General features: G+C 47.9%; 1 protein-coding gene across 3 annotated transcripts in view; it reads right to left on the bottom strand.

Moving 5' to 3' along the window:
* LOC101337928 (phosphoserine aminotransferase) overlaps window positions 1–25,999 on the bottom strand; it is a 33,717-nt gene extending 7,718 nt beyond the window's left edge. Inside the window, exons 1-7 of one of the 3 annotated variants that reach the window (XM_019934635.3) lie at window positions 25,846–25,999; window positions 22,386–22,446; window positions 21,368–21,437; window positions 18,568–18,773; window positions 17,570–17,742; window positions 15,896–16,065; window positions 8,358–8,486 (exon numbers count right to left, since the gene is read on the bottom strand). In XM_019934635.3, the coding sequence (XP_019790194.1) occupies window positions 8,358–8,486; window positions 15,896–16,065; window positions 17,570–17,742; window positions 18,568–18,773; window positions 21,368–21,437; window positions 22,386–22,446; window positions 25,846–25,905 (869 nt within the window). In that variant the 5' untranslated portion in view covers window positions 25,906–25,999. The remainder of the gene's footprint in view (window positions 1–8,357; window positions 8,487–15,895; window positions 16,066–17,569; window positions 17,743–18,567; window positions 18,774–21,367; window positions 21,438–22,385; window positions 22,447–25,845) is intronic. The other 2 variants (XM_019934634.3, XM_073806237.1) reach the window with 2 other exon arrangements.
* Window positions 26,000–27,288: the final 1,289 nt, after the last annotated feature.

Genomic DNA, 27,288 nt, shown 5'->3' with positions numbered 1-27,288 from the left:
AATTAGAGTATAAATGTGGACATAAAGATTCTAAGGAAGCATAGAGAAACAGAAAATATTTGTGTTCAGGATGTGAGAATGTGGGATAATTCTATCTTCCCTTTAATGTTCTTTTAATAGTATGTTATATATTTAAACATCATAATGGAGTATACTGAAATGTACAGGTGATTAGAGTAAGATTGTTCCCATCAACTTGCAATTCTATTGCCACTAGTTAGGGTGAAAGTAGGCTATGAAGTAAATGTAATAAATGTGAACTGGATGCCCTAAAGCACAGCTGCTATCTAATCCTGTTTTAATTGTCAGCAGAAAATTTTTTAAAACCATTTTCCAGGTGCAAACAAGAGATTAAAAAAAGATCTGCCCCAGGACATTTATAATTTACTTAGGGAGATCACTCTTGCATATGGAACAGTGAGTTAACATTCTCTTATACGACTCATACTTAATTTCCAAGAGCCTCAGTTTCCTCATCTGAATATTGGGAATGATAATAATATCTCCATTTCATACTAGTTATGACAGTTCAGTGGTACAACATATATGAAGCTTCCAACCCATGGCAGCCACACAGCAATGTGAATGACCCTTTTTCTACAAGGCTGCAGAGAAAAAAAATAAGTTGGTCCGAATAGTGGCCGTAAGATTTAAAAATAATGAGCAGCAGCTTTCAAAGCACTTAAAACACTGTACTGTCCCAAGCTGTGCGACCTTGAACAAGTTACTAAATCTCTCTGTTGTGCCTCTCTGATGTGAGGACTAAATGGCCACAAATTCTCTGCAGCCCTCCCAGCAAGAGGTGGGGTCTTGTGCTCCACACGTTTTGAATCTAGGCTGGCCTTGTGGACTTGCTTTGACCAAGAGACTGTAACAAGAGTGACGCTGTGCAACTTCCAAGCTGAGGCCTCAAGGGGCATGCGGCTTCTATACCTGCCCTCTTAAAACATCACTGCCGTGTAAGCAAGCCCGAGCTAGCCTGCTGGAAATAACAGGCCCAGCCCACAGCCAGCCAGCACCAGCTGCCAGACAGATGAGGGGGGCCATTTACACTCTAGGTGGATCACCAGGTGACTTTGGTTGAATAAGTGATCTCAGATGAGACCAGCAGAAGAAACCACCCCACTGAGCCCAGCCCCACCTGCTGACTGAAAAGAATCCTGAGCAAAAGAAATGGCTGTGGTTTTCAGTCACTGTCTTGAAGTGTTCTATGATGCAAAAGTAGATAACTGATAGAATTTAGAACAGTGTCTGGAACACATTCAATGCTATGTAAATAACTATTGAAGTCAATAAATTTGTCTTTTTATTCTCAGCACCTTACACAGGGCTCACAGACTCTCAAAAATGAATGAGTCAAATTTCATCTAGGATACGTTAGTATTTGACTTCAGTTTCTGATTTGGAAAGTAAGCAAGCCAAAATTATCTTCCATTGACAACCAAAGGAGACAAACAGAAGAACAGATGACATGCTACTCTGGATTACAAGGAAGATATGTAATAACTCTCCATTTTCTCAAGCACATCCTATTTCATTCTTCCCCTTCTACAGGGTGGGATTCATTAAAATTAAACAGCAAATAAAAGCAGTGTGAGGACGCCCCCATTAAAAGCTATGCTCGCCCCTCAGGGCACACACATAATTCCTGTTAAAGTTAATAGGAGTCAAGTGCACATCGATGGACAGAAGAGACACAAGAAGGGAAACCAAGTATCTGGTAATAGGCTTTGAACCTGAATTCTGGGCCCCCCTTTGCACAGGTAGTAGTTATCCTGGTTGACATTTAAATTAAAAATTTAGTGTCTACCCTCTTTGATATTCTGCTGCCTCAGGCTCCCCAGGTGAGAGTCCAATTATAGAGCTGGAGCAGCAAAAAGGACATGTGATTTAAGGGGAAAAAATATTAAAAAGGGGGAAGAATTAAGAACCTGGATTTACAAAGAGTCTGTATTTACAGTCGTCCCGCACACATTTACTCATCCTATTGTGAACATAGATGGTATCATGACAGCAACTATGTCATAACAACTAGAAATTGAAGATTAAATTTGCACGGTGCCCGAGAGTGTCCCTGCTGTGGGGCTGAGGGAAGGAAGAAAAAGATGAAGGGGAATCAGCTGCTCCCAACCTAGCAAGATGGCTGTGGAGGGAATTCAAATTCCACAGGACAAGCGCTGTGGAAGCACAGAGCTGAGCAAGTAACTCTGCCGGAGGGAAGGTTGAAGGTTTCAGAGGAAGGGAGGTGGGAGGGGTCAGGACACGGGGAGACGAAGGAAGGGCATCTGGCAGACAGCTGTGTCTGCCAAGGCACGGGGGACCCCAGCAAGTTCTCTGCAGCACCTGGGGTGCTGGGTGCCTGGCTGGGGGCAGGACTGCAGACCGCGGAGGGCCCTGCAGACACGCTCTCCTGGGAGCTGGATCAATCGGATCCTGGAGCAAAGAGGAGTAATCAGGTCTGCGCAACGAGTTCCGTGTTTTAGAAAAAGCACTACGACATAGGGGCTGGAGGGTGGGGACACTGCGGGAGAGCCCTGCTAGAAAGCTCCCACAAAGAACTTTCTAGGTCAACAGAATTAGGCCTGATGACCAAGACAGGGACACTGGGGTGTTTCAAGCATGGGCAGCAAATTCAAATGCCAATAGGGACCCAACGGTCATATAAATGAGTATAACAGGCCCAACATGACAGACTCAGCACAAACTCCCTACGTTACCTGTTAACTGTGAGGGCCTGTTCTTCCACAGAGAAACAGTCTCCCTTTTGCTTGAAACATATGGCCCCCCCAGTCTCTTTCTCCCACTTTCAGAGACACGGGGATTATGAAATAAGACATCTGGATTTAAATCATCTTCCCATGTTCCAGTAAGGGCTCAAATTGTGTGTTTTAAACCCTGTGAGCCACGCCGAGCACTGCCGTGGTCTGTGCTGGCCCACCGCTCCCAGGCGTTATCACTAAATCCTAGAGCGAGGGCAGGGCCTGTGGCCTGAATGAGTTGGGGGCAGGGAGAAGGTGCCAGGCTGACAGAGCGCTAGCACGGGGGGGCCGGGTGGGCGTGGAAGCAGCGGGTCATCCTGGGACTGCAAAGCTTCCAGGCTAGAGTGTGAGCAGCGCTCCCCAGGGAGCCTATGACGGAAGCTGACAAGGATGGTTGTGACTGGAAAAGCGGTGCCACAGTCAGTCCTAGAAATTTAGGAAATCCTGCACGAACAGGGCTACACGGGTTTCTTGACTCAACTTCCTAGAGCGTCTCAAGAGCTCCGGTGAATCGTGAACTCCCAAGAGGATAATTCATACAGGAACAGAGTTTTCCCCAAATGCACGTGGCTGAAAAACCCACTGCATCTCTGGGATGAGTCTTCTAGAATGCCCACTGAGAAACCCCGGGACTGCCCAAGGTACCAGAGGGGCATGTGTGAGGGGAAAGGCACCGCCTGAGTGGGAAACAGCATCTCACAAAGGTGGCGAGGGTTAGGAGGGCGCAAGAAAACCGCAGGCAGTTGGCAAGCGAAGACAAGAGGCTCATTTCAGCGGTGTCTGCTCCAAAAGACAAACCAGAGACAAGAAGGGCGTGAAGAGTGCATCCTGAGGTGAGACAAGCCCACAAAAGAGTCACAAGATGACGTATCAGGTCATCTTCCCAGTTTGCTCACAGACCTTCCCCGCTCTCCACGCACACGTTACTCCATACCACGGATGGATCTTAATTTCCTTCACCAGACCCCTCCTGAAGGACACCCGGGTTGTCTCTAGATTTTCCCCGTTAACGTAAGTATCCCGCATTGGGCTTGCGGGTGCCCAATTTTGTGCACACTTCTGGGCAAGGCAGAGTACTGGCAGAGGGCAGGTGCCTAGAAGTAAGTCTTTGGTCAAATAGCAGCAGAGTTTTGAACTTTGATGGACGCTGCAAACCTCGCTCCAAAATTGAACACATTTTTTTACTTAACATACCCAAAGTGTGTTTGTTCCCTTGCCTACACCAGATGTTATCAGTCTTTAGAATTTCTGCTGATCAGAGGGGAAGAAAATCCCATGGTTTTAATCTGCATTTCCTAAAGTAGTTGGCCCCTCTTCATTCATCTATTAACCAGCTGTGTTTCTTCTGAGTTGTTTGCTCATACAGTTAGAAACCACCCCCAGCCTTTTTAAAATTTGGTTATCCTTTTTCATTTATTTGTGGTTCTTCTCTATATCAACAGTAACCTTTATATGTTAATACGCTACCAAACTTTGTGTCTGTCATTTGTTTTGTTTATGTCTTGAACTGTAGAAAAGTTTTAAATTTTCATGTAATTAAATATCTTTTACTTTATGGCTTCTGAGTTTTATGGCTTATTTAGGAAGGCTTCTGTACTCCCTACACTTACACATAAATTCTCTCCTGTATTTTATATTTGCTACTTGCATTTAGTTGCATTTGCATCTTTTCGATGGACTAGAATTTGTGTATGCTGTGATGCAAATATCTAATTTCTGTTTAAATGAATTATCAATGCTTCAATCAGTCAATTAGACAAAAAGTCACGTTAGACTTTAAAACTGTCTAATTTAAAATGCAATTCTCAAGTAAACATGGACCAGTTTCTGGACTTTTCCACCGATCTGTCTTTCCCTCTGCCAGTGGCTTTATACGTTAATAGATCATATGTTAACATTACATTTTATTAATGTTAACATGTATGTTTAAAATGTTTCATCTATCCTTTTGCACTAACTTTTTCAGGTGAACACTGAACTGACTTCTAGATATTTACTAATTTTTGTGACTATTGCGAATGGGATCTTTCCTTGTTTTTTATTGTTATTTCTGAAGTATGGGAAAGTAACTGACTTTTACATATTTAGACATAACTGATCACAATTGTGAGCATGATCATTTCTAGTTTTTCCACTGATTCCTGCATTTTGAAATAAAAAGTCAATATCATTTGTGATTTTTGTTGTTTCCTTAGTAAAGGCTCTGGAACCAGCACCCTTGACTCTCCCCATGTTCTTATCCTGCCTGATCCCACTTCCCTGCTGCACCTGACCCTAACCTGTCTGTGCTGCTGTAAAACACTGTCTGTTCACAGGGTTGTGATGACAATAAAATGTATTCATAGCTGTAAAGCGCCAAGGGCTCTGCCTGCTTTATTTTAGCTTGGGGTTGTCACTAGACACATCACATGCTTCCCTCTGTTTCCTAAGGTCTGGACCCCACATGAAAGTGAGAAAAGGTGACCTCAGATGTAGATATGGATTTGATCACTTCAACAGCTTTATATATTAAAATTAATATCTAATACACATTAAACACGATGTGTCAGGAACATCCTAGGTGCTTTCAATAATAACCACAAATACTATTAAGAGCTAACCCTTAAGGAATGCTCCCTAAGTGCCAAATACGGTTTCTGGTGCTTTACACAAATTACCCAGTGCAAGAGCCCATGTTCTTAACGTCTACATTACATACTCTTTATCCACATGCATTCGCATTTAACTGCTCACCTCCTCTTCGGGGCCACATTTCCATAGCAAAGAACTTCCTGAAAACCCAAGTGCACACAGAGACAACTAGTGAGCGTCCAACTGCTAACATAGAGGAGAGAGGGAGCAAAGCCTGCTACTGACCCTGGTAACAAGGTCCCAGAGGAACACCATGAGCCGGATGACCTTTTCTGGGCAGGCGGCCCAGGGGGTGAATGGAAGTTCCCAGAAAGAGGCTTATTCGGAAGAGGATGCAAGTTCGGGGTCAAGGCTGTTCATAAGTGAATGAGGAGTTTTGCATGGGAAGGTGATGAGATTCCTCAGGAGATGACCTGCCTGCCACATTGGCTTCGACAGGCTGCCTTCTGGGAAACGCCAGGTTGGGTGCTTGCAGTTAAAGGATCTCAACTGCAGGGAGAGAATTCAGGGGATTCTTGGTGTTCCTCCTATGCTTTATTTTGTTTTTAATTTCCTGGATTTCTTCTGGAGGCATCACCATGCTTCCTGTCCTCCCATTTTGTGCCTTCACATCTCCCGAGAAACATACGGAGCCAAAAGCCCATAGAAAATTGGTCTCCCCTCCACAACAGCTGCCACGTGCTCTTACTCACACTCAGATCCTGATCACTCTTATGGAGCCAGGAAAGGTGACTTATTCTTCTGGGTATCCCCAGAGCCTGGAACAAGGCTAGCACAGAGGAGTGTTCAGGCGCCATTGGATGGATGGATGGATGGACGGACGGACGGACGGATAGATGGATGGATGGATGGGTAGACGGATGAATGGGTGGGTGGATGGATGGGTAGATGGATGGGTGGGTGGATGGGTAGATAGACGAATGGATAAATGAGCTAGTGAATTAAACATGTCTTCAGACCAGACTTTCTTTCCAATCCCAGCACGAGCCGTGCCCTTCAGGTAGCCCACTCTCTGTTCTCCAAACACTCTACTTTCTTCCCTCAGTGCTTTGCAGAGGCCATTCCTGCCTTCCTAAAAATTCCTAAAAGTACTTCCGCCTTCCTCTCTGCCTAATTCTTACTCCTGTCCAAGGCTCAAGCTCGTGTAAAAGCCCTCCCTTCGCCTCCAGCCAAAGCAGTATCTCCCTGCCCCCAGCTCAAGGCTCCTTATTTAGCCCTTGGCCATGAACTCCTTGGACCGTCTACTGCTGATCACGCACGTTACAATGGCTCCAGTCAGCGCTCGTGGAGTACCCTGGCCTCCTCTCTCACACGTCAGGCTCTAAAGTGGAAGATTCCCAAGGGCCAAGCCACAGAACCACAGAGCAGGCAGAAGTGCACAGTGTGTACCCCTTCCCCCAGATGGCATGTGGAAGAGGACCCCAAAGGTCAAGTCGTTCAGCCAAGCCAGACTCCCTGAGGGCTTGTGGCTGGGGTGTCATCACACGCCAAGAACTCACAGGAGCAGGCAGGCATTTAAGGGCAGAGGGGACAGCAGCAGTTAGGCCTGTCCCAAAAGTACAACCCCACCCACGGATGCTTATGGAGATGTGTTAGCAAATCTTGGGTAAAACGTACAATTCTAAGGCAGGATTGAGGCACCAGTTTTTTGTCCTACGAGGCCCACTAAATTCTTCAAAGAGTGAAAATTCCTTTGTTATGGTCAGCCAGATATTTTTTCTTACAACACACTGAACTCCAAAGAGTAAAGGCCGCTAAGAAGGGGGTCCTGGCTCGGCAAATGAGTGTAAGTGTTTACGCATGTAAGTGTATAAACACACGTGCATACAGAGCATAAAGTCTGGTCCTCCCACAGCGTCCCCACCTTGAAGGAGGGGAAAAACAAATGAAAACATCATCTCTCAAGCTCCTTGTGTGCCAGGCACTGTACTAGGTACTTTATATCTGGCATTTTGGTGACAGGTCTGTTGTAGGGGGTTGAACGGTGGCTTCTGCAAAGGTTTACCCACGTGTTCACCTCCAGAACCTGCGAATGTGACCTAGAAAAAGGGTCTCTGCTGATGCAATTAAGCTAAGATCTCTAGATGAGACCAATCATCCTGGATTATCTGGGTGGGCCCTAAATCCAACGTAAGAGACAGAATACAAGACACACAAGAAAGGAGGAGGCCATGTGAAGGCCTCTCAGAGGCAGAGACTGGGGTGAGGCAGCCACAAGCCAAGGAATGCCTGAAGCCACTGGAAGCTGGAAGAGGCAAGGAATGGATTCTTCCCTGGGGTCTCTGAAGGGAGCAAAGCCTTGCTGACAGCTTGCCTTTGAACTCCTGCGCTCCAGAACACTGAAAATAAATTTCTCTTGTTTTAAGCCACCAAGCTAGTGGTACTTTGCTCTGGCAGCCCTAGGAGATCAATACAAGGCCCATACGCGCTCTGGTGTTGGTCCAGCGGTCAACACATGTTCATGAATCAATTCGTCACAGAAACATTTAACTAGGAGTCAACTCATACCACAGCCAATTCCATTCACCAACTGCAGGCCTGGGATGGGAGTGTTTGTCCTGTAATAAGCGAAAGAGTAAACTTTCCTAAAAAGGTAAATAACCCAGGGGAGAGGCCAGGAGTGGGTGTTTATACCAAGGGTCTCCAGGGAGTCCTGAGGTAAAGCTGAGAGCTTCCAGCAAGTACGTGTTTTGTCCCCAGGGGACATACAGAGGAGGTGAGGCTGGGGAGAGGGGTCTGCCCCGGGGTCTGTGGTGTGAGAAACGTTACCACCCATTGGGAGACAGGTCCCAAAGCCCGGGATTCCTGGGCATGGGATGCAGGAGGGAAGACTTACCTAACTCATGCTCCTGAGGAGTACGGTGTCTCAGCGAAAGGTGGCTGCATCCATGTTCCAAAAGGACATGGCATATACCCATTTTTAAATTCACAAGAGGCAAAATGTGAGATAAAACCCCATCAACTTACACATAGAATCCTTGAGAATTATCAACAATCTCATAAATCATTTGCGATTTGATGGAGCTAAGCTTCTCCATGGCTGCTGCACCGCCGTTGTTCTTAATCCACTCCAGGACCAAGCCCATGACATAGATGCTAAAATAAAGAGTAAAAAATACATATATCCACGTGGAGAATGGACTTGAGGATACGGGGAGGGGGAAGGGTAAGCTGGGACAAAGTGAGAGAGTGGCATGGACATATATACACTACCAAATGTAAAATAGATAGCTAGTGGGAAGCAGCCACATAGCACAGGGAGATCAGCTCGGTGCTTTGTGACCACCTATAGCGGTGGGTTAGGGAGGGAGGGAGGGAGGGAGATGCAAGAGGGAAGAGATATGGGAACATATGTATATGTATAACTGATTCACTTTGTTATAAAGCAGAAACTAACACACCATTGTAAAGCAATTATACTCCAATAAAGATCTTAAAATATAAATAAATAAATAAATAATTTTTTAAAAAGTACATATATCCATTGAGTTCAGCTTTGCACAAGTGGAAAGACACCCAAGCAAACAGTCTGAAGTCGTACTAAAACAGACTTAAAGACACCATTAGACAGAGACAAGATGAAAGTGGGCCATGTGTACACCAAGGACAGGAGTGTGTCACGGAGCAAAAATGAAGATCAACCCAACTCTAGGCCCCTGGGGGCCATTCAGAAAAGAGGGTTAATTAGACTCTTCACTAGAGGTCACATCGGTGCCCACCAGTCCAGCCCAAGCCCGAACGCAAACTCTTCATGACACCTGGAACACAGCTCCCTGTCTCCACCCCTGCTGACATTTTATCCCTGCCACAAGCATCCTCAGACACCTAGCTCCCCACCCCCACCAGTTAACTCTTCACTTTCTGAACGCCCAGAGCCCGCTGCCCACACTTCCCCTAGTTTTTACCACTGGCTCTTTATTCTCTACTCCTGGGCGCCCGTGTCTTGGACCCTGCAGTTCTGGAAGGCTGGAAGCACAGTGTTCACCTTTCCTCCCGCAAAGCCCCGGCGCACAGCCCACCACCGGGCGGAGGCAGGGTGGCAGAGTGCCCAAAAGCCTAGGCTCCAAGTCCTAGTCCTGACTCTAGAACCAGTGCTGCCCCAACAGATTACCCAGGATTAGTCACCCCAGGGATCCAAACCTCGACTTTCCCACCTGGAAACAGGGAGGCCTGCCAACCGACGGTGGACACCCAGCATTTCAGCTGCCCTGCCCTTCCTAACTCCACCCAGCAGGAGGACCCAGCGGGGTCCCTTGCTCCCCTGGTTTCAGAGTTGAGCAGGGGACTTAACTGGACCAATCAGAGCCCTCCATAGGCTTTTCTGAATTGGGAATGAGAAGAGGCAGAATTGTGTGTTGGTGAAACGGTGAGTTATGAGGTAAGAGTGATGAGGAACATTTGAAGGAGGCTCATCTGAGACACAGGAGTGCAGACGGGGTGGGATGCGGTTCCAGGAGGACCCGCCGCACCTCGGCCCTGCATAGAGCTTGGGTGCATCGCTTACCGAGCCAGAATATCAACTCTGTCCCTTAGAGACCTCAGTGCTCTTGGGGGGACTGCAGGAAATGGGTTGGGTGAAGGGCTTAGTGCAGGGCTGGCACATGGCAGGTGTAATTAGTAGTATCTTTACTAGTTTAAGTGCTCAAAACTAAGCCCAAAACACAAGACGTTGAAGAGCAGCGGATGGTTTTCCCAGTGATCTTCTGAAAGCCCCTCTGCTTAAAAAGGTGCTGAGGGGACTTCCCTGGCGGTCCAATGGTTAAGACTCCTCACTTCCACTGCAAGGGGCACAGGTTCGATCCCTGGTCAGTGAACGATGATCCCACATGCCACGCGGCACAGCCAAAAAATTAAAAAATAATAAAAAATAAAAAGGTGCTGAGGGCTCTCTGTGCACCTCACTGAAAGCCCACGGGACAGGAGCAGAGGTCTCCCGGGGAAAAGAGACCATCCTCCTCGAACTGGGAGCATGGAAAAGGTCTGTGCTCAGCAATGGCCTCTGTATGAGTGGGACAAAGGTCCCCCATAAGAATCTGTGCAAACTTAGTTGCTGAGCATCAATGTCCCGCAGAGATCTGGGGTGGGGACCCCCAGACACAGCTGCCTCCTCGCTTACTTACTAACACCATGACAGGGTGGGGAGGGGAAAACGCTCGAACACCAGAAGCTTGTCCCAGGGAAGTCCAAGATACCTGACTGGCCCGTTCACTGCCTCCAGGCGCGTGGAGAATCCCGGTGTTCCTACCCCAGAAGGTAGCAGAGCCCACGCTGGGCTGCCCAGCGGGCACTGGGCAGGGAACAGCCAGCACCCAGAACCATGCGGTAGCCCCGGTGGAAGCTTCCCCAGCCTGGCTCCCCAGACAGCCCTGGGAGGAATGAGAAATGGTAGCTAGGGGCAGCGGCGAGGGAGCTCAAAGCAGAAAATAGCCTCTGAATAATTTCCAGCCTCGGCTGGAGCTCTCTGTATAAGGGCTGAGAAATCAGAGGAGCAAAGGAGAAAGAAGAAAGAGAGGGGAAGGACTGTTCAGCGGTCCAGGACTCTCCCTTATATTGATAAAAAAAATCCGAGGCCAGAACTACCATTATCCCGCTTTACAGATGAGGAAACAGGCAGGCTCAGACAGCTTAACTTGGCTAAAGTCATCTAATAAGTGGCTGAGAAAGCCAGGATTCCAACCCCAGATGGTCCGACTCCAAAGCCCCAGCTCTTTCCACAGTAACAAAGGCCTCTGGGTTACTAGGGGCTCCAGGACCCTCACCCACTCTCTCACCTGCCAGCGGGGCAGCCAGGCTGGCACCAAGCCAGACACAGCTGCCAAGAGCAGCCGCTCCAGGGGCATCACAGCACACGTGCGCGTGTGTGGACGTGTAGGCATGTGTTCCAGATACGGTGCTGCCCTCCCACTTCTCTGTTCCGTAAGGTGCTCTCGAATTTCCATCTAACCCCAAACTGCTCACTCCCCCACAAACCACAGCCGCACACCCTGCCACGTGATCCAATCACAGCGAGCCACCTGCGGGTGGCTGCCGGTTCAACAGCACTTTCTGGAAGCTGAGCTTCACTTCTACCTGCAGCTCTGTTACCCCAGGGTTCCCAAGCTGCTGCTATTTGATTCATCAAATCAAGGCTGCAGCAAAGGCTCAGGCCAGGTCCACAGTCCCAGGCAGACCTCAGCACCAACACACTTCCCTCTTGCTGTGTGACTCACCCCTATGCCCAGACTCACTGCCCACGCTCTCTGACTAATCTTTTGTGTGTGTGTGTGTGTGGTACGCGGGCCTCTCACTGTTGTGGCCTCTCCCGTTGCAGAGCACAGGCTTCGCACGCGCAGGCCCAGCGGCCATGGCTCACGGGCCCAGCCGCTCCGCGGCATGTGGGATCTTCCCCGACTGGGGCACGAACTCGCGTCCCCTGCATCGGCAGGCGGACTCTCAACTACTGTGCCACCAGGGAAGCCCTCTGGCTGATCTTAATGAGATCCGAGCAGGCACAGTCAGCAGATAGCCCATCCATTTTACACGCTGCCCAGAACCAGCACCTTTAGCCTTGGTCTACAAAGCCTCAGCGTGAGGTACGGGGCTCAGAGGAAGCAGGCTCTCCCGGAGACCAGATGCCCCTGGAGCGAAAGGATGTCCGGCCTTGTGAGTCGACTGGAGCTGCCGATGCATTATTAACTCACGCTTCTACCCCCATACAATCCGAAAGCTTCAAAACACAGGGGCCCTAAAATGCTTATGCAGCTTTGAAACTTGGTCCCCACTAACCAGGGTTAACTTTTAACTGAGTACGGCTTCACTTCTAAAATGTCCCCTGCCCCACACAGTGCAGGTACACTGTCTCAGCCTGCGCATTAAATGACTACATGAATCACAGCAGATCCATTCTCTGGAATATCACTCAGCAATTCAAAGGGGGAAAAAAGGCAGGCGTCTGAGCTGACATGGCAGTGTTCACAGAACGTTGCTGGATAGAAAAAAGAATTCACAGAACAGCCTATATGGTAAAGTTCCATCTTTATAATTAAACATACGGCTCTGTTTGCATATGCCCTACACAGCAAGCAGTTAACAATGGTTACCCCGCAGGCTCTGCTCGCCTCAGGAATCTTTGCCAAGACCATGTGTTAATTTTTTAAGGCAACAAGAAATACTCTGTGGGCACTAGGGATTAGAAAAGCACACCAGAAAGTTCCCCGGGAAACTCTCCCTGGCTGTTCTGAAGTACTAGGCCCCCTTGGCAGCCCACACTCCTATGCTGATAAGTAAGGCGGCCTGGGTCACTAGGGTCATTTTGTTTCTTATTAGTTACTTTACCTCACACTACAGCTAGTTAGTCGTGGTAAGTAAAAATGTCTTGTGGGCTTAGAAGGGAAGTTTAGGCATCCGTTTGCTTGTCCATGAACTGGGCTTAGTGCCCAGGAACGCCCACGCCGTCCTTTATTCCACCCCAATTCACTGCTCAGGGCTACAGGCAACTACAGGAAGGCTCAGTTCAAACCGCCCGGGGCCTGTGGTCACTTGGCTCCGAGTTTAAAAGAAAAAAAAGAGCTTCTTTTCAAACTTGGGACATTTTCAAGGGCTTCCATGTAATACAAAGTTGCAGTGTTCTGGGCGCCTTATCCTCTTACATCCAGGGCCGGGGGAGGGTGCTCTGCACAAAGCTTCCTCTCTCCATTCACTGCTTGTTCTCACTGCATGAACTACAATGTTCTAATCTTGAAAGCTGAAGTACCCCAAATGAAATCCAAGTTTTTCAAGTCATAGATTTAGGGTAACTACTCAATTATACAGACTTACTTTTCTCCTTTTCTCTTCTTTCGGGGTAAAAGAAAGCAAGACACCAAGGGGTGTCTTGGGTCAGAATACCTTTAACCCAATCTCTTTGGTCCTCCACGTTTATATGATTCTGATCAAATACTGTTAGCGTTCCTGCCCTGAGATGGTCTCAGTGTTCACTCTTCTGATCTGTCTGGAGAGGAAACTTCGCCCCTTTTCCACCCTTGTTTCTGGGTGTCTGGCTGAGCCCACTCTTCGGGCAGGAAGGCTCTGGGCGGGGAGTATCTGCCCTCCCCCAGCCTGTGCCCCAACCCCAGGTGCCCAGGTTGGCCAGCTGACCCGACCGGTCAGGGCCTGGGGTGGAGGCCTGCACAGGGGCTGGTAGGGGAATGACTCTCTCTGAGTCACTCACAGGAGGACTTTCTCTCAGTGCCCACCAGGTCTGACTCCAGACCTTTTTATCTCCCACTAGACAGACTGACCTGCTTTCTCACTGTTTCTGCTGATTTTTCACTCTAATATTACCCGACTGCATCTTAACACATATCCATTGGAGTTTTTAAAAATGTGCTTCCCGGTCACTCATGGAGAAGGTGCCAGAGGGCGTGACAGCTCCCCCTGCTCTGATCAGAACTGCCAACCCCATTTCAGGCCCCATTTCAGGGCCAGGGCTCTCCTTGCCTTCTCCCACCATCGCACTCGCGGAGCTGTGGTGGCCTCTGCCCCACCCCCGGAAAGACTCACCTGCCTGCAAGCCAGGCCCTGGCTGCACGTTCCAACAGGTAAGGACGGACACCTCCCGCCACCTCCTGCCACCTCACAGCCTGGAGCCGAAGCTCCTTCTCCAGGGGCCCTGCACTCAGGCTCCCCAACTGTCCTGCACCGCTCAGCACGGCACTGCTCCTTTCCCAGTTGGCCAGTGGTCACCGGTTTTTCCACTGCCAGAAACCCCAGAGATAAGACGGGCAGGTGAGAGAGGTTCAGCCCTGCCCCCCAATCCCTACCAGGCACTTCAGAAGCACTTTCAACCGGGGTGAAACAGAGTGGGATTGACAGGTGACCAGGAGAGTAAGCACTGAAGCCCTCCGTGCCCCGAGGAAAGCAGGGGACACAAAGTGAGAAGCTGCTCCGGCCCATGCGAGCCGCACAGAAAACCAGCAAAAATTTCCATCAGAATTCTAACTTTGGAAAAAGCTCCTTTCCTCCCCTGGTAAATTATGTGGAAGAAATTTCCTGCAGGCAGCGCCTCAGAGGGAGACCTCTCACAGAGCCCCAACCCCACAGAGCCGCGGCCTGTACCAGCCCGAGCCCCTCTTCGTACGCTCTTTTAGAGAACTTCTACCATCCCTGGAAAACCCGGGAGACTCAGGGAGCTGGACTCCCAGGAGCCAACTGCTCTCCAGAGATGGGATCTTTCCAACGCAAACCCACACTGAGAGTTTTGCTTGAGAAGAGCACAAAGATACAGGGTGTGCATACCTGGGCTCTCAAGCCAGACCGCCTGGGTTCAAACCCCGGCTATGCCACTTCTTCAAGTATGGCTTTGGCTTCCTCACTTGCAGAATGGGAATAATAATAACAGTACCCACCTCCTAGGGTGCTTGGGAGATAAAGAGGGTCATACACATCACTATTTTACATCATAGCTGCCCTGGAAAGATAAGATAATCTATAGACTCTGGCTCTTTTATCCCCGCTGCTAAGGCTGGGGATAAAACAGAAACCACAATAATAATACAGCAGCTAACATTTATAAGTCACTGAGAGCCAGGCACTCACCAAGCACATTTTATACATATGTATTAATCATTCAATCCTCACAGCAACCAATTACTCCTGGAGACACCTGCTGCACAGATAGGTTAAGCAACTTGCCCAAGGTCACACAGCTTGTTAGTAGTAAAATCTCTCAGGCAATTGCTAAATCCTAGGTGTCACAAAGATTTTCACAAACTACCTGAGTCTGGGAGTTAAAAGACTGTACGGTGGGGTAGCCTTACTCTCCCCAAAAGTGCTGTAATGCAGCCTCTCATTCGGATAAGGGGAAGCCAGGCTAACAGGACCCCTGCAGACTGGGTGAAAAACCAGAGAGGTGTTTGTTCCAGCCAGTGTGTTAGATGCCAGGCAGCCAGCTTCAAGCAGACCCAGTAAGGAAAGAAAAAGACCAGTAGCCCGGCCTCTGAAAGTCCTTCTCCAAAGCCGCACTGGTTGTTTGAGAAGCAAGCATGACACTTCATGTGCAGAAAGCTTTCGGGTTAATGGTGAACCACCAAGGCTACCAAGATCAAACAAAAACATGCCAAAAGAAAGGCAAGGAAAGCTGATCAAACAGTGCACAGAGAGGGGACAAGGGAGAGGTGAACTGGGCAGAGAATCTTCTTTTGTTTGTTTTTTTTTGCGGTACGCAGGCCTCTCACTGTCGTGGCCTCTCCCGTTGCGGAGCACAGGCTCCGGACGCGCAGGCTCAGCGGCCATGGCTCACGGGCCCAGCCCCTCCACGGCATGTGGGATCTTCCCGGACCGGGGCACGAACCCGTGTCCCCTGCATCGGCAGGCGGACTCTCAACCGCTGCGCCACCAGGGAAGACCTGGGCAGAGAATCGTAATAGGATATATGGGCTAATAGATCACTGATTCGTGGCATCATGCCCTACTTTAAAAAGTCAACTAGTATTGATGGGAAATACTGAGACCTCCTCACTGGTCCCCAAGCCATACCCTGGAGTTACCTGAAGCAGGGAGGTGTGTTATACAGGGAGTTATTTCCGGCCTGCACTTTGTAATCCAGGACCGAGGGGCACTCTCTGAGGGCGAACCCCAGCAGGTCATCTCGGACGATCACCACCGTGACCCCTGCAGAGCCAACGTTCTTCTGGGCACCAGCAAAAATTGCACCAAACTGCAAAAGAGAAAGCTTGCTGTTCTAGATGCACTGGGTCATTTTTCATAAATGTAGTCAAACTTCCCAATCTCCTTCCAAAGCACAATTTTTATGAGGAAGTGACTCTATTTTAATCCCGTTCGGAGTGCATTCCCTTCTCTAAAGGAATCTCTATCCGGGACAGCAAATCGATACTCAAGAGTTCAGAGCCTGCAGATTACAAATCTGTCTGATCCTTCTCTCCAGGGAGGGGCCAGCCCAAACTCATCACTGTGGAGGCCTTGTATCTATTCGTATTCACTCTAGTATACCTCTTTTCTACGTCCAAGCCCATCTTTAAAATAAGACTGCTGTCCTTGGTAACCTAAAGAAATCCATTTTTTTATCCATTTATATTTGTGTAAAGGGATAATCAGAAGACACTGAGAAATAATGGGACAAGCTGCCTGAGACAGAAGAAATTTTAGAAAAAAAGAGATGTTTAAAGATACTTCGGGAAATTTTTTCATGTAAGATGTAGAACCCTCTTCCATGTCTCCCCATGAAACCTGTAGGAAAATTCAGTGGCATCCCAAGTGGGAGGAGGGGGGACAGTGTGGCTCGACAGGGAGTATTTTATAGTTGACATTGTTTAGAATTGCCAGTGCATGGTGAGTGAAAGTAAAAAGCAGGATATAAACAAAATGTGTACATCCATACAACAGAATATTACTCAGCCTTAAAAAGAAATGAAGTTCTGACATGCTACCACATGGGCAAACCCTGAGGACATTATGCTAAGTGAAAAAAGCCAGACAGAAAAGGACAAATATTGCATGATTCCACTTACGTGAGGTTATCTAGAACAGTTGAATTCACAGAGACCAATAAAAAAAGTAGGATGGTGGTTGCCAGGGGCTGGGGGGAGGAAGGACCGCGGTTATTGTTTAATGGGGACAGAGTTTCACTTTGGGAAGAAAAGGTTCTGCAGACGGATGGTGCTGACGGCTGCACAACAGTGTGTGTGTACTTCATGCCACTGAACTGTACGCTTAAAACTGGTTAAAATGGTCAAGTTATGGTAAGTATATTTTACCACAACTTTTTAAAAGGCAGGCTACTTCTTAGTTTGTTTTAAATTCCTTACAGCTATCATACCCCCCACGGCATGCACCTGGGGAGCTGCTCAGAAATCTACATGTCACGTCCATGCTCTTGGAGCTGAGCTGGGTACAAAGCAAGGTGGGGCTCATTCATAGCCCCCCAAGCTTTCCTTGATGACAGCAAGTAACTCCCAAGATGTTGACAAAAGAATTTTCTAAGCGCCACTCTCAGAGGCAGATGAATTCCCCAAGGACTCAAGTGTGACCCCTGGGAGACGACGATTAACACAGGGCTGGGTATGTCAGGACGTAAACATTCTGACAACCCACACTGTCAGCCTTTCCCCATTCTGGTATATATTAAAATGTCCTTAGAGAAACCGAGAGGCTGGTTCCCCCCGACCCGTCCCCCGCTGGCGCAGGCCTCTTTTACACTCTACCTTGGAAACATCCACAGGCTTGGACAGGAAGTTTGAGGACATGTCGCAGACCAACACTGCTCCCTTCACATCAGGGATAAAGTCAAACTCCACTCCATGCACGGTCTCATTGGCGCAGTAATACACATAGGAGGCGTCCGGGCTGAGGTTCCAGGTGCTCGGATCTGGAATTTCTATCACAGGAGACAAGTTGGGGACTCCACACGTTTCCTCCCCTCTTTCCTTAGGGAGATAGGAGGCAACCAGGAATGACGCCCCTCCCCTAGCAGGGGAAGACAGATCCCAGAGCATTCACAAGTGAAAGCACCCTATCCACCTTACATTACAATCACCACCAACATCCTAAAGGGATGACCCATCCCACCCCTTTGACTGTTACTGGGGGCAAATAATCTTCAAGAATGGCGTGGTGAGTATTTGGGTTTTTCCCTTGTTGCCCAGTATCCATCCATCCTATGTCCACTGACAGTTTCCTGTGTGCGTCAGCCTCCGCGACTCTCAGCCCATGTAGTTCCAGTAGAACCGGTTCCACCCACAGCCCCGAAGGTACAATGCAACTCAGGCAAGGCCGCTTGACTGATACAGAATGGGACACAGGAGACGTGAGACTGTTACTGGGAATGCATGAGCGAAGGCATTGAAACGTGAGACAATACAAGGTCAGGAGCAGCTGCAGCCATCTTCTAAAAAGGAGGCGGCAGCTTTCCTGACTGTGGAGGAGACACGGAAAGACACCAGAACCGGGAGACACTGTAGGCGGCCCTTGATCAAGCCATACCTAAAGCCAAACCAGCCCCAGGGCTTTGCAGCTAAGTCAGCAGCCTAGGCATACTCTTTCTGCAGCAGCCCAGGCATACTCTTTCTGCAGCAGCCCGTTAGTAATCTTAACAGGAACAGGCAGCCAATCTAAATGGTATCAGACTAACTACTCCTGCTAGCTGAGGAGGGACCACCTGCCAGCCAGCATTTCACTGTCCAGCTCAGCTCCCAGCACTTACTTGTGTAACTCCCAAGTTTGGGGTGGACAATATTCACAGTCCCAAACTTCTTGGCTTCTTCCGCGGCCTTAGCTGACCAGGATCCCGTCACCACATAGTCGGCACACCTTCCTGCTTTCAGGCCAATCAGGTTTAAGGGGACAGCACTGAACTGGCCACACCCACCTCCTTGTACAAAAATCACCTTGTAGTTGTCTGGAATGGCTCTGGGTAGAAGCAGAGGTGACAGTAAACAGGGTCAAAAATTGAGAATGAGTGATGCTCTTCCAGCACTTTACCCTGGGGTGGGTACACTACAAGAACGATGGTCAAGCCCCATCTCTGCCTTCCCCAACCCAGTCATTTATCTACTCAATTCCTTGCACAGATATTTACTGGGCTCTGTGGTGGAAGCCTATGGTTACTTTTTGGACAGAGCTAGTAACACCCTGCTGTTCCTTTAGGGAAGCATCGGCTGCCACTCTCGGTCCACCTGGTTCAAGGGTGGCCAACCCCAGCTCCAGGGGATGAGCACGTGACCCAAGCTGGCCAGTGTGGTTTGGTTCTGAGACCTGGATCCAAACTTCTAGAAAAGAGGAGCTGTTTCTATTGAGGGAAATAAAGAACTTGTAGGAGCTAAACCTGCAACCACTGGTGGCCATCTGGTGAAGCCAACATAAAAAAGCAGAGCCAGGAGATGGAGAAAAAGACCCTCCTGACATCATGTGAGCTCCTAAATCACTCCTGCACTTTCCTGTTATATGAGATAATACATTCCTTTCTTTCTTTTTTTTTTTTTTTTTTTGCGTAAGCCAAGAGCTGGGCTTCTGTCACTTGCAACCAAAAGTCCTAAAAGTATATATGTGCTGGTCCATGCTATGAACCAGGTGGACACTGGAGAAGGATCTTTGATAATCCTTTAGACCTAAGCATGTATCACCTACCCAATATATATCAAGATTAACAGCAAAAATATTTGATTGCAACATGGAAAATTAAAATGGTGATTGGCATGGCTACAGGCAGTAGGGTAAGGCCAGCTCAGGCCAGGGAAACTGGACCCAAGCCTTTGAGCAATGTCAGAGCTTGGGAACAGGTTACACAGAAGGCAGACGGCCAAGGGACAGAGCTCCAGCACAGAGGTGTAAGGAAAACACCAAAGGGCAGGGCAATGTGAGAGGGTCTTGGTCTCGCCAACACGAGGGATGGCGTGCATATATCTGGTTTTGAACCGTGCCTGCCTATATCCAGGGCTCAGGAGGCTAGCAAAGCATGCAGACAGGTCTTAGGAGACTCTAACCATGTCAGCAGCTGGGAGGATGGCAGCCCAAGGCAGCGTTCGTGGTTTATGTTATTCAGATGCAGGGCAGTGAACAAGGCTAAGAAGTGGATGGAAGGACACCAGACAGAGGTCTAGGTTCAGGGGTACAAAGAAATCGGCCCATAAATTGAACCGGAAGTTCAAGCTGGAAAGGCTCACAAGCGTGTGGGTCAAATGCCATATCTCTTGGGCCAACATTCCAAGTACCCACCCCATGAAGGATGCGATTGTTCTGTGAACATGACAGGGACCCAGCAGGCAGCCCTGGCGTGCTAACCCAAGCAGATGATTACCGGCTCCTAACACGGACATTAGCACGGGTTTCGAGGGCTCCTCACAAAAATGTCACCAAGCCCGCCCCATCTGAAGCATTCTATCCATGCAATTTACAGGGAAAGTTATTAAATAATTAGTATAATTCCAATTTTGTTAATGAAACAATGCAAGGATGGACCCTAAAACGTTAACAGTGATTACCGTTGACTGGTGGGGTTATGGATAATTACGGTTGATTTTGTGAGTTTGTTTTTTCCCTAAACTTTCCACCATGAACATGCACTAGTTTTGTGAGCAGAAAAAAAACCCCACAATGTTTTGTTTTCAAGATGACCGTATTCATATTTCTATGTGAATATATTTATATAATATATAAAACCTCTCCTTTAAGCAGCAATCTATTTAAGAACACAGTTTCCTCTGGGTAACAAGAGCAGTGCAGATAACTAGGAAAGTTCATTTGAGAAGCAGTTCCCAGAGTTCAGAACCCTTAAAATTGCCCAAAGAGCCCGTTAAAAATGAAGTTTGTACAAAGGCTCTGATTCAACAGGTCTGGATGGGACCCAGCACTTGAATTTTTTAATACTTCCCCCACGAGTTGATTCTGACAGGTTGTATGAGGCAATACTTTAAGAGCCAGTGAACTAAGTTATAGTTAATTATGCTGACAAAGATAACCACTTCTTGGGCTTCCCTGGTGGCGCAGTGGTTGAGAGTCCGCCTGCCGATTCAGGGGACCCGGGTTTGTGCCCCGGTCCGGGAGGATCCCACATGCCGCGGAGCGGCTGGGCCCGTAAGCCATGGCCGCTGAGCCTACGCGTCTGCAGCCTGTGCTCCGCAACGGGAGAGGCCACAACAGTGAGAGGCCCACGTACCGCAAAAAAAAAAAAAAAAAAAAAAAAAAAAAGATGACCACTTCTTTGTCATTTAAATCCCTTTTAAGCCAGTTTAACTTCCACAGTGCTAAAAAAATCTTTCCCAGATAAAATGATTTCAGATCTTTGAAAAAAACACATAAAATAAAAATACAAACGCAGGATGAGGAACAAATAAAAAGCATTATGTACTGATCTAGTGAATTTGGGAGAATCTTAACAAGATTATTTGTAAGAATGGAATATTCTGAACACACAGCAGAGTCTAGAAAATAATGCAACAGACACCCACGTATATGGATTACCAAACAAGAGTAACACAATTTTGTCTTTAAAATTTTAAACTTACAATAATTCCCGCACAAGGTTCTCTGTGTTGTTAATAATCTTAGAGAAATCTGATGACCTGTGGCTCATTTCTGTGGAAAGAAAAACAAGAAAAAAAATTCCAGTTCAAAACCAAAGCAACAAAAGTTAACTGTAGCTGTAACTACAAAATTTGCAAATCAAATAACAAAGGGAAATGTCAGTTATTTTCCATTCAAATTGTGGGCCACACTTACTTTAAGGGAAAATCCAAACTGGTTTTCAAACTGCAAACATTTTAACCTTATTGTCACAGCACAATGATTTTTCAAAAGCGGCAATATTCACTGAGTGAGCCATGTACTAATTTATCCTTTGGTCTCTGATCACTCACATCTTTCTCACCAACAGGAATTGTATGCAAATACTGCCCTTAGGGCATCAGCACAAAATTCCACACTGTGCTCTCACTTCACAGAAATCTAGGTGCGTGTGCCAGACCCACAGGAACAAAATTTAATAGCAATGAGCACACAGCTAAACCTACAATCTCTTAATAGTCTGTAGCCTTTGGAAATATCAAAAAAGAAAAAGAAAATTAAATTTTAAAAAAAGTAAATTTCAGAACTCAAAGAAACTTCATGAACTTATTAACATGCAAGATCTTCAAAAAAAGGCTTGTGTACTTTTCAACATTAATGAGTTCATGTTTAAGAACAGCAAAAACTGTAAAATGAATGTGAAGCAATTTTATAAATGTTTGGGCACTGTTAATGTAAACGTACAGGATCTTTCGATCTCAGATCCTATGCACAGCAAAAACCAATGATGCGACTGTAAGCTGAGACATAAATCCCTCACCAGCATTTATGTTGCTTTCAAAATTGCTTCGATCAAACATGCTACGGAAGTTATTAAAATTTAAAAATATATCTACAATATCTTTTCCAAAGATTTGAAATAACTCAGGAAGACCCAGTAGAAATTCTAGGCTTGATGATGCATTTTAATTGGTTCCCTTTGAATCCTGGACATTCACAGAATCCAAAAGTAAATCTTACCAAGAACACTAATCCCAACTCCTTTGTAGTCTAATAATTCTTTTTGTATCTCTGACAATACCTAGGAAAAAAACAAAAGAAAATTTCAGATGATTTCAATAGGCTGTGCACAACTCTGGACATACAAACTGCAGTGGGGGAGGGACAGGGGAGAGGATCCACCCACCAGGCCTGTGAAGAAGCTTGTGTCCCTGCCCACAGCCAATCCCCTTCCTCCCCCTATCCCCACAGAGCCCTGATGATGCAACTTACACTCAAGATGAGAGTGAAATTATGCAACGTGACTGATGCTAAGACAGTTTTCCCAAAGGTATGAAGTTATTTAGAGATAAAAACTCACTTGGACTTAAAAAAAGATCAAGTATAGAAGTTTTCTGATAACAGTTCTTTAACTGTCAACTTCAGACCTTTGGGAAAAGTCTAATTCCCTAGAAAAATGTCCCTTCCACAATTGCATTGGCACTCTGACAGCAAAGGCACAAAAATCATAAAGTTCTGGGGGACAACAAAAAAATCAATTAGGCCCAAGTTAAACTGATAACTCAATTTTCCATCTTTTTGGTCTGCTGGGATGGGTGGGGTGGGCGGGAATTAGGAAGCACCTGCTGTGAATTAAGGTTCGTCAGGGCTACTGATGTACTGCACTCTCCCCTCAACAACAGCCCTGAAGGTGATATTCTCATCCCCAATTTGCAGGTGAAGAATCTCAGCTGTGGCTCCAGAGGTACTTAGCTGTATGCCCCAGTCCAGCCCCTTGACCCATCTTGTAAGATCACTGCAATCCCATAACCACAGTCTGCCTTACAAGGACAACTGGACAGGTGGGACCCATCTTATGGCCAATCTTCCATTGCCAGGAAACGGGTGGGGGGCAAGGCTCATTCCCTACCCCCACCCCCAAACACATAGCTCACTTTCTAGGGAGGTGCCTCATTGTTTTTTTCCCAAAGGCAATTAAATGTAAATTACTACACACTGAAAGAAAAACACCTATTTCATATATGTATCTACGTAGATTTATGTGTATATATACATATATGTATATATATACACACATATATATATGTGTGTATATATATACACACACACTTCAGTAAGAAGAATAGAAAGCCCTTATCAGAGATGCATGCTGCATTGTTTACGAGTGAAATGACACGATATCTGTGATTGGCTTTAAAATTATCCAGGGGCAGAAGGGGAGAAAGAGGGTATGGGGCAGGGAGCGCTGAAACAAGATTGGCAAAATGCCCTTAGTTGTTAAATTTTGGGTGGGTGCATGAATTTAGTTATATTATTCCCTCTCTACCTTTGTGTATGAGCAATCTGCCACAAAGTAAAAAGAGAGAAAGAAATGCTCTAAAAATGTACACAAAATAGGTGAGATAAACCCTCTGTAGAAGCATCCTGCCATCAAAGGAGGTTCCCTTAAAAGATACAGGCTAAAGACCTCATAAAACATAATCTAGGGCTTCCCTGGTGGCGCAGTGGTTAAGAATCCGCCTGTCAATGCAGGGGACACGGGTTCGAGCCCTGGTCTGGGAAGATCCCACATGCCGCGGAGCAACTAAGCCTGTGCGCCACAACTACTGAGCCTGCGCTCTAGAGCCTGCGAGCCACACGTACAGAGCCTGCATGCCACAACTACTGAAGACCGCGCACCTGGAGCCTGTGCTCCGCAACAAGAGAAGCCACTGCAATGAGAAGTCCACACACCACAACGAAAAGTTCATTATGAAAAGTTCATAATTTTTTAATGAAAAGTTCAATTATGAAAAGTTCATTATTTTTTAATGAACTAGAACAGACCAAAGCAGAATAGGATACAAAATTGTGCATGTTGTAGTCATTAGGCTAAATATTTCATAAGCCTTTTGTTTTAATTATGTGCAGGTACTTGCTCATTTTGTGAAATATATTTTTCATTGTGGTTACAGTCAAAAACAGTTTGCAAAGCTTCTCTAATCCTTATACTTCAATTAAATCAAGAAGACACATAAATAGCAACATCTGCCCCCCCTCCCAGCTTGAAGAGCACACAGGAGGGCATAAATCCTCCCAGGAAAATAAATAATAAATAATTGTACTACTGATAACAACTGCCTTTATAATAAATGCAGAACAAATTACACAGGAAACAAATGTGCAGAAGACTCCAAAACACAGAGAGGGGAAAAAACGGTGAGGGTAGAGGAAACGTTTGCACAGCTCTGGCAGGGAATCTCACCTAAAACAGACCGCAATAACTAAGAAAAAACGAAGCCCTGTACTCTCAGCTCCTACTAGCGCTGCCCCCAGAAAAGCAAAATGTCCTTTCCCTTCTACAATTAAGATTCTCTGCTCTTATCACAACACAGAGAAGTCTCTGTCCCAGGGAGATTCTACTCAGTTCAACAGCAGATAATTGTAAAACACTTGGCTATGCACCATGTTGCTACAACATATCATCAGAGTCATCCTGGTTAGAAAAATAAAAATATAACAGCAGCGGCAGGGGTCAGTGCATCCAAGGCGCAGTAGAGACTTGGCCCCCTTCACAGCTTGGGCGGTGGGAGGGGAGAATGGATGTGGAGGGAGTGGGTTTTGGAGGTTAGGGGAGGAGCCGGAACCCGGCTGGGGGCTGGGAAGGCAGGGAGTAAGTTCCACTGGCACTTGAAAGGTCTGGTAATGGCCCAGGGGAGAATTTAGTCACTCATTTGCTCCAGAACAAAGTGAACCGAACTGGGCTAGCAGCCCAAGGCCTACCAGAATTTGAATATTAGAATGCCTTTAGGGGACACGCCAGTTGGAAAAAAAAAAAAAATCTACGCGTGAAACAGAGGGGAGAAAAAAGGCTTTAGGGACGGGTGGGGTATCTGAGAGACAAAGAGGGAAAGCCTGGGCTGGACTGAAGGCTTTTAAATTTACATTTCTGAAAAGCAATGTTTCCAAGTGCTGGCTAAAGGCAACACTGCTTCCGAGGGGTCGTGCGCGGGCCTCCAGTTTGCAGTTCCCTCCAGTTAACGCAATCCTCATTCACCATTCATTCCCAGTGTCCATTCACGCATCCACTCAACACTGCCTGGTTCGCAGCACTGCGGGGCGAGGCGAACGCAGAGTTGGGAGCTTTTTGTTTTCCGCCGGGCCCGCGGCCCGGCCGGACTGAAGGCACAGCGCCGGAGTTTGCAGGTGCGCAGCGCAGTGAGCCAGCACTCCCGGGCGGGCAGGGTTCTGCATGCGGCGCACCCGTAGCCGGCGCCAGCGACAGCTGCACAAGCAAACCTCGCCGAGTTCCTCCCCCAATGTATCCTTCTAGAGGCCCACCCACGATAGATCCTAAACTGGGAGTGCACGCCAGTGCAGAGCGTTCGGGGAAATCTGGGCAGGAAGTGGGGATCCGGGAGCCCCGTGCGGGGATGCACAGCCACCCACGCGCCTGCTCCCGCCCGGACCGCACTGCCGGCGCGCGCTAGAGGGGACTTACCGAGCGCGGCAGTTTGGCGGGCCCGGGCCCGAAGTTGACCACCTGCATCAGGGAGTCCATGGTGCAGAAGCGGGAACTGGGAGTCGACTGGAAAGGACCGATAGCGTGGGCAGCGCAAGTCTGCAGCCGGCGTCGACTCTGTGCTCTCTTCCAGCGCCGAGCCGGCGCCCCCATTGGCCCGCGCTGTCGCTGGCCCTGCACTGATTGGTTCGTGCAACGGGGCTCGCATCCCCATTGGTCGTGCTCCCCAGTCGAGACTCGAGAGCAGTTGCTCCTCCTCGCGTTTACTGTTTCAACCCCTTTTTTGATCAATGCAAGGCGCGCGGGAGATTGCACCATCCAGGCGGCTCGGCTGCGCTCCCGCCGGAGAACCTTGGGCGGCGAGAGGAGGCTACCCCTGCCAACTTGCGTTGGTACTTCTGCACGCTTGATGAGGCGCTTTCCAGTCCTCCAACGCGGACCCTAGCCCCTCTCTCTGGGCTGCACTGGGAGATGGCGGAGTAAATCACCCCTCACCCCCATCCAACCACATCTTCACCAGACCCTAGACTGGGCTCTGCTGCATTTGTTTGAACCAGCGGTCATTAATTCACCAAACTTTCCTAAGCACCCCCATGGGCGCCAGATACTCCAGTGGGGAGGAAGGGCCGCCAAGGATGGAATTGCAGGGTGAACTATGGGCCGGGGGTGGGTGGGTGGGGGATGAGGTTCTCTGCAAAACACCAAGGGACCAAGGGTTAAAGCAGGATTAAGGGATGGAGGTGGCCAAGGACACTGAGTGAAGCCTTGGCCTGGGAAGCCTGGATGCTTCCCAGGCAAGTCCTTTTAAGCTGCTGATTCTCCATTTCCCCTCGGGAAAAGAGCGAGCTGGAACCTGGCAATACCTCTCAGGTTGTGTAGGCGCTGACAAGCTGTGAGTTTAGAAACGTGAGCAGATATTAACAAGAACGCGATACCCCTGAGGAGCCTCAGCCCAAGCCAGGGGAGAGGCCCAGAGCCAGGCCGGGCGCGGAGCCAGCGCGGCTCAAACTTTTCCACAGAAGTGTTCTTCTCAGAAGAACTCCAGTGGAGATCCACATGGGGTTCTGAAACAGGGAGGTCCCCTTCCTGCAAGAAAAAAGTTCCTTTGAAGTCTGGAATTTCATCTTTTTTTTGAAATGTGAATTTTGCCTTTTACTCCTTAATTTAACCCATCTTCTTATAAAAATATTTTCCCAAATCTTTGAGCAAAAGTGATGCGCCAGAAATACACACAGTGCCTGCCCTGGGGCTTTCCACCACACCAGCCAGCGTCAACCACCTCAGTGAAAAGATCTGTAAACTGACAGGGCTAGGACTTTTGTTTGCTTTTTTGTGGTATGTGGGAGGGATGGGGCTGGGATAGGAGGTACTGCTTTAGGTTTGGGAGGTGGAGGGCAAAGTTTCTAGAAAAAGCTGAAATGA

This window comes from Tursiops truncatus, chromosome 6, assembly GCF_011762595.2.
Source record: "Tursiops truncatus isolate mTurTru1 chromosome 6, mTurTru1.mat.Y, whole genome shotgun sequence".
Taxonomy (NCBI): domain Eukaryota; kingdom Metazoa; phylum Chordata; class Mammalia; order Artiodactyla; family Delphinidae; genus Tursiops; species Tursiops truncatus.
Note: the sequence above shows the minus strand (reverse complement) of the source record. Positions and strands in the feature narration are given on the sequence as shown.